Source organism: Centroberyx affinis, unplaced genomic scaffold, assembly GCF_046629955.1.
Source record: "Centroberyx affinis isolate AG114_WGS23_722 - 3 ecotype Tasmania unplaced genomic scaffold, CSIRO-AGI_Caff_v1 ptg002559l_1, whole genome shotgun sequence".
NCBI classification, from domain to species: Eukaryota; Metazoa; Chordata; class Actinopteri; order Beryciformes; family Berycidae; genus Centroberyx; species Centroberyx affinis.
The window spans coordinates 177,005-189,612 of record NW_027280769.1 but is presented as its reverse complement, the minus strand read 5'-3'; the positions used below and the strand labels follow the sequence as shown (position 1 = coordinate 189,612).

At 41.9% G+C, this 12,608-nt stretch overlaps 1 protein-coding gene across 2 annotated transcripts; it reads left to right on the top strand.

Annotated features, from left to right (window-relative positions):
- The first annotated feature begins 2,421 nt into the window (after positions 1 to 2,421).
- LOC139656860 (probable G-protein coupled receptor 21) lies at positions 2,422 to 5,189 on the top strand. 2 transcript variants are annotated; one of them, XM_071534493.1, is made up of 2 exons: positions 2,422 to 3,497; positions 3,582 to 5,189. In XM_071534493.1, exons 1-2 carry the CDS (start codon positions 2,705 to 2,707, stop codon positions 3,956 to 3,958), a joined length of 1,170 nt encoding a protein of 389 aa, XP_071390594.1. In that variant the 5' UTR covers positions 2,422 to 2,704; the 3' UTR covers positions 3,959 to 5,189. The 2 variants fall into 2 exon arrangements, with proteins under 2 accessions (XP_071390594.1, XP_071390592.1); XM_071534491.1 differs by having other exon boundaries at positions 2,422 to 5,189.
- Positions 5,190 to 12,608: the final 7,419 nt, after the last annotated feature.

Here is a 12,608-nt window from a genome sequence, read left to right as displayed (position 1 = left end):
TGTGAGAAACACATTTGCAATCACTTGTAGAAAGTATGAGTAAAGCCTTGATCGCAGTCAGTCCGTTATGCTTTTATGTTTTTCGCTGCAGGCTATTTCACCAGTGATGAACAAAATGCAGAAATTACTTAACTAGTAAAATCGATTCAGCACTTTAGCCACTATTCAGCTTTGAACATCATTGCTAGTTATGTTTAGCATCACAACATACATTTTCATTGCAACTTTAATTCACCGATGAAGTATTTTTAGCATGATAACATCAGAGAACCAGTAAAAAAATACTTTAGGCATGCATAATCAATGCATAAGTAGAATAAATCAAACACACACAGCATTAATGGAGTCTCTCATTTGCGATGAATTAATTTCCGTCGGAGAACAATGCTTTCAGCTCAAGGTGTAGTGCTTTTTTTTTTTTTTTTTTTTTACAGCCCCCTTGTGTTGTAGTGACAGGGGCAGACTGATGCTGACACACACAGGACTTGACTTAGTCCATGTGTAGCATACATGGACATATTTTGAACATGCTAGTATGATGTACTACGTTATAAGGGACACCTTCCTATGTCTTGGCTTCTAATCAGACTGATAATAGGGATATTTCCTGTTGGCAGCGCTTATTGCATGCATCCAGGCATTGTTGTGACATTTTCCGTACTGTAAAATGATAATCTCAAAATATCCTGTCTGCTGGGAATGAGGAGAGAAGCTGCAGAGAACAGGAATTAAAGACTATTTTTTTTTTCTAAATTTACTTGGAAAGGGAGTCAACAATATCAGCAACTTGACGGTGACACTCCCACTGTATGAAGGGATAAACTAGAAATATTATCTCCAGAATCTTAAGAAAACATGAAAACATGGTGTACAACTGTTAACCTGACAGATTCCCATTCATTGAGAAAGTAATAATACTAATAACTAATTATAATTCCTATTATAAAACCACTATTACTGCTAGTAGTAATAATACTATAGTACTACTAATACTAATAGTTACTTGTGTACATATGTGTATATATAAATTAACTATTGAACCCTGCCTTTCCAGTTTAACCTCATATTACCAAGAACTGGAAGAATATTTCCACATAATTTTCCCAGTCCTCCCTTATCTTTCGGGAATGAGCACAGTGACTTGCGAAGGACAGAATGTTTAGAAAAGCGCTTACTGTAACCTGGCTCGGCTCCAGGCAATACAGCAGAATTATTTATCTGATAATCAGCTCAGTTTCACCCAAAGATCTGATGGCATGGATGGACAGCATCTTTACATCTCTTGTCATTTCTGTGTATTTTTCTCGAATGCTTATGTGTCTTTTTATGTCAGTCTGTTTGTCCAAACAGTACATTTGCTAAAGGCCACGTTTAAGAGGTTGTGTAACACCAAATATTGCTGATTTTTAAGTGTGAGACAGTGAATGTTATGGGGCGTATGGGTTAAGAGGGATGGAAAGTGGTCTATGTGCTTATGAGGAACACAGGCACAGAAAAAAGGGGGAGGGGGAAGAGGGTGGGGAAGGAGGCAGACTCGTGCCCTTGCATTTGGTCATTGGTTGGAGCTACAGAGAATGGGAGGAGCCTCTATGCCACTGTTTCTGTCGAGAGAGAGGCAGAGAGCGAGAGAGAGAGAGAGAGAGAGAGAGAGAGAGAGTGTGTGTGTGAGAGAGAGAGACAGACAGACAGACAGACAGAAAAAAAGGATAAATGAACACGAGGGGGGTTCTCCCAACACTGGTATGCCTGCCTCCCTCATTTCCACTCCAGACATTGTTGCTACTTCTCTGGATAGACACAGTGAGCTGAGGTGTGTTTGTATGTGCGCGCGCGCGTCCGAAACATCAGTCACCCTCCGCACTGCCTTCATCCTCTCAGCTCAGGCTAGTCTGCTGCGCTCCCACCGTGAAGGACCAGACATAAACTGAGGCAAGAACAACGGGACAGGAACGAGTGAAAAGAGGATAAAGGAGCAACAAGAAAGGAGAGGAAAAAGAAGAGGAAACAGAAAAGAGAAGCTAAAGGCAGGACAGAGGAGGAATAAGAGGACAGAATAAAAAGGAGAGGATATCCTTCGTATCTCCCTCGCTCAGTTTATGTGTGCGGCATATTACAAAATAATGTCTTTTCACTGGAAGCTGTTGTGACTGTTCGGACTATAGACAGATCAGAGAGAGCTCTCAATCTACGCTTTCTGCAGCTGCAGCAGATGTTGCTGCCATCTCTGACTTTATAGGGAGCTAAGGACGGAGGCATTTCAAGCAGAGATTGGACTGGAATTCCTTTAAACAAAGACAATCACGTTTCTTTCTTTTTTTCCTTTTTTGTGCCTTTTAAATCCAGTTGTGTCCAGTTGGGCATTTCACCAAGAAAAGGAAGAAGAGGAATACGAGGGTTTCTCTGTGTGTGTGTATATCTGTTTGTAGGTGTGTGCACACTGGTGATTTTGTAACTCCGTGTGAAACCACATCTACATGCAGTGAGGACTACTCCGGGGGGCTCCCCCACCTTTCTATGTCCTTCTATCCCTCCTGCCTATGAAATGGCAGAGGGCGCCAGTCTCACCATGGAACCCCAGCATGGAGCTTACCGTTTGGGCTGAAACCCTCCAGCTTGTCCCATAACCAGCCAACTAACCAACAGAATCAGTCCTTGGGTTCCCCGTACCCTTGCAGGGCCCCTCGGACACACACTCCCACCCAAGATGATGAACTCCACCCTGGACCCATTGAACCAGAGCTCTGCTGACCTTCACCCCTCCAACCTCTCCGCTCCCTTCTGCCTGCTGGAGATAGGCTATTCACAAATCTTCAACACCTGCCTCCTAGAAGTCTCTGTCATACTTCTCCTTACTATTCTCATTATTGCTGGTAACCTGGTGGTCATCTTTGTCTTCCACTGTGCCCCCTTGCTCAGCCAGCACACCACCAGTGCTTTCATCCAGACCATGGCCTACGCTGACCTGCTGGTGGGGGTGAGCTGCCTGTTCCCTTCCCTGTCCCTCCTCCATCACCTCCAGGGCCTCGACCCCAAACTCACCTGCCAGGTGTTCGGGTACATGGTATCCGTTTTGAAGTCAGTTTCCATGGCATCGCTGGCGTGCGTGAGTGTAGACCGCTACATTGCCATCACGCAACCTCTGACCTACGCGTCCCTAGTGACGCCTTGCCGCGTGCGCTGCTGCATTGCTCTGATATGGTTGTACTCTGCCCTGGTGTTTTTGCCGTCCTTCCTCGGCTGGGGGAAGCCGGGTTACCATGGCGATGTGGTGGAGTGGTGTGCGGTTGAGTGGACGACACGTCCGGCGTTCACAACGTTTATTGTGGCATTGCTTTATGCCCCTGCCACGCTCACTGTCTGCTTCACCTACGCCAATATCTTCAAGATCTGCCGACAGCACACCCGGGAGATCAGCGAGCGCCACGCGCGCTACCGACCCCAACAACTGCAGGGGCCGGGAGCGGCAGTGGGATCGGTGGCTGTGGTCAAGGACTGCAGTGGGGTAGAGCAAGGTCAGATGCCCCACTTGTCACAACCGCAAAAACCCCAGCACCACCAACTGCAGCATCAGCAGCCCCCAGCACCATACCCAGACAAACGATACGCTATGGTGCTGTTCCGCATCACCAGCGTGTTTTATATCCTGTGGTTGCCCTACATCCTCTACTTTCTGTTGGAGAGTGGAGGGATCTACCATCACCCTGCAGTTTCCTTCCTTACCACATGGCTGGCTATCAGCAACAGCTTCTGCAACTGTCTCATCTATAGTCTTTCCAACTCTGCCTTCCGGAAAGGCCTCAAACGCCTCTGCTCCTTCTGTCTGCAGCGCAGTGGCAGTGGTTTTGGGGTTAGGAACACTAAAAAGGCTTTCTTTGGGCCTGCTGAACAGGGATATGGAGGATCTGGGTATGGATATGGCCATGGGGAAATAAGAACTGGCACAACATGTCATGTGTAGTGAGAGCACTGAGGGAAACCCTGTGCCGAAAGGCATTTGAACCTTTTAGAAGTTGCCTGATGTGCTTGTTAGTATATGTCTCCCTTGTTAAGATGAAATGTGCTGCAAGAGAGATGGACGGAGGGATCTGCTGCTGTTTCTATCCAGTTTGGATGTTGCAAAGGCATCTTCCCTGCACAGGCCACAGCTGGCATTCAAAGACAGAGAGGAAAGAGAAAATGATTTATGGATAAAAGGGTACTAAAAAGTCCCGCAGGGTGTTTAAATGATGAAGGAAACTTATGTGCGTTATACACCAACATAAACGGACAGGGGTAATGGAAAAGACAAGTTGGAAAGGAGGAGGAGAAAGTGTCTAAAGATCTCTGGACAAGTGATATGACAGTTTTCTTTTATGGGTGGTGAATCCTTAACTTATTTTGCCAAAAAAAAACAAAATGTAAGAACACGGTGTTGTTCTGAAGAAAACTGAAAAACAGTATGTGCAGTATGTGAAACAATGTGACCTTTGTGTGTTGCCAGATCAGGACAGTATGTGTTGAATGCAAAAAAAGAAGGAATGGATGCAAAACGCAACGTGTTCTTTGAAAAAGACCAACGGTTGACTGCTGCTTTTTAGTATTGTGGCAGTGCGGAGGCGAACTGTCAATAACAAACAAACTCTTTAAATGTGTTTTATGTGCCCTCACCCCCTGGGTGTTTAAATACTCAAAGTGATGCAATAGTGTGTGTGTATTTGTGTATGTCTGTCTTAGTTATACTTTTACTTTTAAGTATTTTGATTGATTGATTGATTGATTGATTGATTGATTGATTGAGGTTAGTCAATCAAAGAGCAATTTAAAGAAATTATATAGGTCTAGCCCTAATACACATGCCATTTTGTGGATTGTTTGCATTGACTAAATTGAACATGGTTTGTCTGCATTAAGACATCTGTTTTGTGAATTTTAGATTATTTATTGATCCATGTTGTTGTACAGGGCAACAGGTCATTTCTTTACTTAAGTAATGGGTTGACACATTGGTCCTGCTCTTTGTAATATATGAGCCAGATGCTGTCTGGCTATGGTGTACGACTGTTAACCTGACAAAAAGCCACAGTATTTTTTAATAGATTTACGTCTCTCAAGCTTTGTCAATATCATAGCATCCTTGTCGTTTTGTAATTGATTATATTTATTCTTAAGTGATTCCAGAACTTTGTCCAAGACAAAAGTAAGATAAAGAATGTGGTTATGTTTTTTTTTTACAATCCATTCATTGTTTGTACATCATCTGGGCTGATTTTCCCACAGCATATTTTACCACAGGTAAAGCTGTTAAGCAATCATGGTGAATGACCCTTGAACTTTGATCCTTGACCCTTGACCTTGAGATTGGCTAAGGGGAACAGAGTAAAGAGAAGCCGTGAGTGTCTGATCCTGCAAACTTCAGATTTACACGTCCTTCTAATTATCTTGTCACTAACCTATATGCTGTATCGTGATTGCATAACTGTGCCTGCAGTCCGGGTCTAGTGCACACACACACACGCACACGCAGACACAGGAGGAGCACATGCATACAGAGCGGACAAATAGTCCATTCTCTCTGCCTCCAGACTAACCTCTACACGGCGCCATGAAGAGGGATTGACCTCCTCAACTCCCTGGGAATGGCAATGGCGCGTGTGTGCATCCATGTGCATGCATGTGTTGTAGTCTGTTTCTCTCATCTTGTCCCCACATGTTGTTTTGTGGATCCTTTTCAATTTAACTTAATATTTAATACAAACTAATCAAGAACAAGAATAGGTTGAAATGGTCCAAGTGTGTGTATTGTATAACTCAAAAGTTGGGAAAATTGATTTGAACCACTATTAATAGGGTAGGTTCAGAGTCTCCTCATCACTGGCACTCAGTTTATTTAGGTGCAGATACACTAGCTTTATCTATCTAGCCTACCAAAGAATGTCAGCTAGATCTTTCTTAGATTATAATAATTGTATCCTAAATATGTAATGGATGAAGATTAAGGGCCACTGCACTGTGCTGGTTCAGAGATACCTAAGGTGCATGTATAAGACTGTTTCTCATTACAGACGGATATATTCTTGCCTTGATGTACACATAAAAATGAAAATGATCTGTTGGAAAAGTGTTAATTAGGCGAGGGCTTGATTTATAGATATGCATCTATTTTTGCAGTGAAGGCTGCTTGGCACATGCTTGGCTGGCAATCTTTTACATGTGCAGAGATGAAAACATGCACTGGCCAGCCTCGATCATTTTATTTCACATTCAGTAGGGAATAACCCAACACCCTTTTTGTATTGTATATTCAGTAGAATTTGCAGAAAAACATAATTTATTTAAAAAATATGTCATTATTGCTCAGCTGCTTCAGGATCTGCATTCAGTGTTCCTCTGTTCCCTCAATGTGTAACTGAAGACCAGATGGAGCAAACACATGAATCAGAAAAATAATTTTGTGTTTGTGTGAGCGTGTGCACAGTCTCGTATGTGTTTGTGTGAACACTTGGGTGCCTGCATGTGTATGGGGAGGCGACCATGGGCTGAATTGGACTGTTTCTGGTGTTCTGGCGTGCGTATTGCCAGAGTTATCACCTTTTACTGCTTAATTATCTTCACATGACTCCCAGACTGTTATACCTTCAGGTGTGTTTGCGTGAGTGTTTGAGTGTGATGTACAGAACAAGATGTACGAGGTGTCAGGTGTTCTCTTGTGTTTGACAGAAACTCTGATCTCATGTCATCATTCATTTTTTAGGCTGTCATCTGTGAAGCATTGCCAAATATTATAACCTTTCCTGTCTTTTCCAAGTTTAGCTCTACTACCTGAACAATACTCAGTGTACAGTAATATGATGGCCTATTGAATGTCTGATTGTCAAACTACCCACAAAGTTATTTTTGTAAAGTTAAACCGTTGCTGTCTTTTTGACGTCTCCATTGGGAATTGATCAGTGTTGTGGATTAGGTTTAGCGGCAAGGTCACATATTGAAGTCATGCTTTTCCCTCAACTGTTTCTACTGAAGTGTTTTTACTGTAAACACTGTCTTTTGCGCTGAGACAGCTGATGACTTTTGAAGGAATTGAAGGATGACGTTCACTACTAAAAACCTATTCGAAAGACATTCCTTCCCACAGTAGTTCACGGTACAGTTCCTCAAAAGTGGGTAAGAATTGGAGCAAAGGGTTGTGGGACATTTCATGTACAAAGACATGGCGGTCCTCCAATTTTTTTTTTTTTTCTGTGGGAAAACAATTAGCTCTGATGGTCTCAAGGGACCCACACTCTGGTGGTGGCAGTGCTAAGGAACAGTACCATGTTGGGTATGATTAGAGAAAGAGGGAGAGCAGGCTGGGTTGGGTTGGGAGTATCAATACTGTGGTATTCTGGGACTGACCTGGGTTCACTGGCCATTTGTAGATGCATAGATAATTTAAATTAAAATGCAACCTTCTGGTTTGAGAGAGGGAGATAGATAGGTACAGTTTACAATGGTAAACACATACAACAATAAAAATATGACAGTAATTATACATGTCAACGGGTAGGGCATCTACACAATGGGAAAGTGATTTTAAAGTATATATGTGCAAAAAAAACTGTACTTAAATTATAGTTTATACTTTTCACAACTCATCACAAATTTGGGAAGCAGAGAGATTAAAGTGTGTCTTCAAATATTTTGGAGAAATTGTATCCAAAGCTCAATAAAGCCACATTGAATCAGGAGAAAATATATTGTTCCCTAGGGAAAAAAAAAAGAAGAAAGTTTTGTACAGTACACAGAACAAGCAGTACAAACCCATTCAAATAGTGCACTTTAGTTTAATACACACACACACACAAACACAGGCAGTGGTATTCTCTTATCTGTCATTCGATCTGTATTGGATTTTCTCCTCTGTGTTTTCCTATGGCTCTAAATAGGCCACGCCAGTCCCCACTAATGACTGACTCATGACCCAGCTGTTCTGAGCAGCAGATTATTATCACATTAAGAGGAGATTGACCACTTTAACAAAACCTTGGCCAGGAAATGTCCCAAAAGATGCAGGAATGTGACTCTCCGCGTGTGTTTTTGTACACTATGCACACTGGAGATTGGACGCGGTGAACAATGGAATATGTGTAATTTTGAGATTGAGAAACATGACCGTGGGTTTGACATGTCAGATTTCAAAGCTGACATGTCAAACCTTTGAAGTGTTTGCAGTGAGGTCTTTGTAATGATGTATGTTTTTTAGACGGGGATCAAACATGCAAATGATACTGTCATTGAAAATGAGTCTCGCTCATTTTCAGCTTTATAATGAAGTCAGTCTGTACAGTACATGTGTTTATATATTGTGGTGTATCTGTACTGAGCAAATAAATGTGATGTTATCTGAATGTATTCAAACTTTCTTGTGCTAATTACTACTTACACAAAGTGAATGCCAGTGATCACCACTTCAGTAGTTTGAATCATGTAAACCTAAACACACACGCTGCATTATCTGTGACAAATCACACAAAATTTAGCAGAAAAACAGACTCTTTCATTAGGGGTAAAGTAATGTGCATCAAATTTGCTCAGAGCTGCAGTGGAGGGCTGGGCTTAATACTGGGCGTAAAACATTGAGTAGTGCGGGTGACCGGATAAATTAGTGGTTTCGCATCTTTGGTACATTTTACATTACATTAACACTTTAAGCATTTAGCTGACACTCATATCCAGAGTGATGTATGTGTGAGTAGGTAGGCGTTTAGCTAGTAATAGTAACATATCCAAATCGGCACATTCTGTACATAATGTTATCTGCATCTGTAAGTGAATATACTGACAAGGTGTATAGGTTTTTTCAATGCATGTCTATGCCAAGACACTTTATGTACATACATATATGGCCTTCAGTAGACTTGTTGATGTGAATATGAGGCACATTTGCACATCGTGTAAATTACTGTAAATTTACATATGTGATTTCTTCAGATTGCCATATCCTTCTCATTGTTACATACATACGGATATATGTATATACATTTATATAAATATATGCAGATATTGCAATCGTCTACCGCTGCTGTATTAATGTAAGCAAGCCTCCATTGAGGCTCTGTTGACTTAAAAAACAATTTGTTTTCTTGACCTTGATGAACTCTATCCCTAAATTAGAACTTAGAGAAATAAGCACCTAATCTGAGGTGCCATACTGATATACCTTTATTGTTAGAGAATTATACTGGCTACTGTCATATTCAACATTTCTTATTTTTCAATTCCAATTTGAAATTCAGTGTAGTTATAAAAGTATAGCACTCAGGGTTGTTGGGTAGGAAAACAGAGTTGGTACCAAGCTTGATAAATTTGGCCCCAAGTTCCCTTGGTGTCTCAGCAGGTCCCTTTAGGAACAGAGCAAGAATAACAAAGTGCCATGTCAGCCATTGTGTTGAGTCAGAGAAAACTAGGGACATAAACAAAAGGGACCTGCTACTGGAACTTCTCACGGAAGCTCTACTCTGGTGCTTTAGTCCTACTTTGTAGCTTTACACACACACATACATACACCTTAGCTCTTTGACTTCTTAAGATCAACACTAGATGGAGAGCTTCTGTTTGTAGGTTTGTCTGGACATATTCAGGACATATTTCGGGGACGATGTGCTTTGACTTCCACTCATTTGTCGTCAGAAAATCGCAGCATGGTACCCAATCAGATTTGAGCAAAACACCCGCCATGTAAATGATCCTTGTTGCCAAATATTAGTAATATTAGTAATCACTGCCCACAGCATAATCTCTGTAGATAAACAGCTGCAGCAACAGCAATGATTTTCCTCTGTTGATCCATGGCAGAGAATAAAAGTACTCATACCTTCGTTTGGTATTTAATGCTATCCCATCAAAAATCAAGCGGAAACGCATGTGACACTCCCACAAGTGGCCGACTCTAGGAGGCGGCAGCGGTGCCCAGCGGACTTACCGCTTTCTGTCTGTCTGCGCCGTCACACTTCCCTTCACCATCATGAGGCACTGGGTATGTTTTCTCTCCCCTCTCACGCTACCCTCACTCCAGACCTCTCTAAACTGGACAGGCAGACAGACAGAGAGGAGGCTAATTGGCCATTATGTCAGAGGTCTTTGTACATGCTCTCAGCACTCCAGATAAGTATGGCTAAGTGGTGCTCGTATAAACATGGATCCTTATCGTTCACTGAGAGACTGTAGCCCGGTGTAAAAGTGTATACAGAAAAATGCATACAAACAACCACACAGAAGAGTGCACACACAAACACAGACACGCTCACAAGAATGTATGAACTTTACCCCCATAATAAATTTGCATACAGTACATGCAGGCTTTTCCATACACACACACACACACAAACACACGCAAACACACACACACACACACACACACTAACGTGACTTGCAGGGTGTGGTGGTAGTTGTGGAATGGAGTTTTGTTTCAGGACATAAAAAAAGCCCACTGCTGTTGGTCTCTGATCCCCATTAGCTCTCTTTGTTTTAGCATTCGTTTCTTCCTGTCTTTCTTCTCACGCTTGCATACTTTTTGTTTCACCCTCTTCCTCTGTGGAAGTTGGAACAGAGACCTTGGGAGAAGGAGAGCAAGAGGGGATAATCAGCTACGAAGTGAACACGGGAGAGATTTGAAAAGTATTGGCAATTTAAATTAGGGGACAGAGTCTCAGGGGGATGACTGTAATTTACATCTGACCATGGGGCAGCAGGGTGGCGTTGTGAGTAGGGGTTTAAGCCCCCATTCGCCCTGCTGAAATGCCCTTGAACAAGACAGAGCGCTGTTCTGTAGCTCACACTACTCTGACCTCTGAAAAGATAATTTCCCTGCAGGGATCAATAAAGTATCACATTAATTTGTTCATTCAGCGTGAACTTTGTTGGTGAGGCAACTGCTGTTCTTTACCACTCTGACTAAAGGGCAGCCTGTTTTTGCTCCAGCTGACTGTCCCGATATGCACTTTGGTATGAGAGCCGGATCCCTCCAGGGTCAAAGGAAAGGCACAGCCGAGTTCAAGAACTCACAACCTTTTTTGGCGGGGGGACCTGTGCTGTCCAAATGCCACTGGTGTTCACTTTTAATTTCTAAATGATGATCAGGTATAATTTTAGGAATTTCTGCTTAGAAAGTTTCCTGAAATCCCCATTTTTGTATCAGAGCACCCCACATACAATCCTTTCTCCAGAGCTAGATTATAGGTTCTGGTGCTCACCCCACAAATATGAAGATATCTTTGAATGTGGATTTGATTGGTCATGTAATGGCCAGGGTGTCTTCGAGTAACATTACTTATTTAGAGGCTGTTCTGTTCCAAATACACAGATCATCAATAATGAAGTGAAGGGTGATTAATCTTTGAAAAGCAAGGCTAGCTTAGACTCTAGTCTAGAGTATTTACTGATCTGTGTGGGTGTGCGTTTGTGTGTATATACAACCCCAGGGCTGTATGTATGTGTGGTTGTCATGCCTGTATGTGTGTGTGTGAATGTGTATGCCTGTCTCTGCTGCTCAGGCTGGTACCAGACGACTTGTATTACCCATGTCAATGTAATAACTTCACACTGAGAAGGAATCCAGACCCTACACTATCTCATCTGATCCAGTGTCCTCCTATATTTGACAGACCGGTAGTGAATGATCAATCTTTTGAATAGTAGTAACATGTATCTTAAAGCAGCAATACTATACACTATAATTGCCAAATGGATCGCAGCTTTTTCTTAAATTAAAGTGAGCCTTGGTTTCTCAAAGCACAGTTTGGGACCCAGGCTTCTGGTGGCTCCCCACATGGTAAGTAGTAGTGATGCATTATAATGAGGTCTGGTCTCACAACAAGAGACTAAAATTAGGGCTGGGCGATAATTCAATATTATCGTTTATCGTTTATCTTTCAGTGGAATCATATCGTGATGATATGAAGATATTTTGATATCGTGACACACATTTCTGCTGTCTAAATTGATGATGACAAGCAAATTCTACTTAAAAACTCTCATAAAATGAGGTATGGTAGGAATATTATTTGAATATTTCAGTTTTGTTTGACATCACACCTAACATCACCATTCGGTTCAATGAGATGAACATTAATTTGATTATTTAATGTGATTTTGCATACATGAACCATATCGTGATATATATTGATATCGAGAAAAATCCTTATAATTATCATGATATTGATTTCAACCATATCGCCCAGCCCTAACTAAAATACATACTTGTGTTACAGGCTGAGAAGAATAAAGAACCCCTGATGCAAACAGGCATCTCTTTGTGTTACAGCAGTGGCATTGCAATTATAAAAGAGATTTTAGTCAGATGAAAAACAAAAGAAAGAGTTTTATGCTTTGGTTTAGTCTAAGAACACAATTTGATGGTGTGCACATGTGTTTTTCCAGTTTAAGCACACTATGGGCTTTAAAGTATCACCTCAGCACCTACTGTTACATGGCACCCTATTAGAATGACTGACACTGGAAATGCAGTGCAGTACATTAGTGTACACTAACTTTTATGTGATGGCAATATAGGAAGCTGATGTGACCATTACTGTTCTGGGTGGAGGGGAGGGAGGGGAACAACTAAGATGATGACAGGATTTGGAGAAACGCCA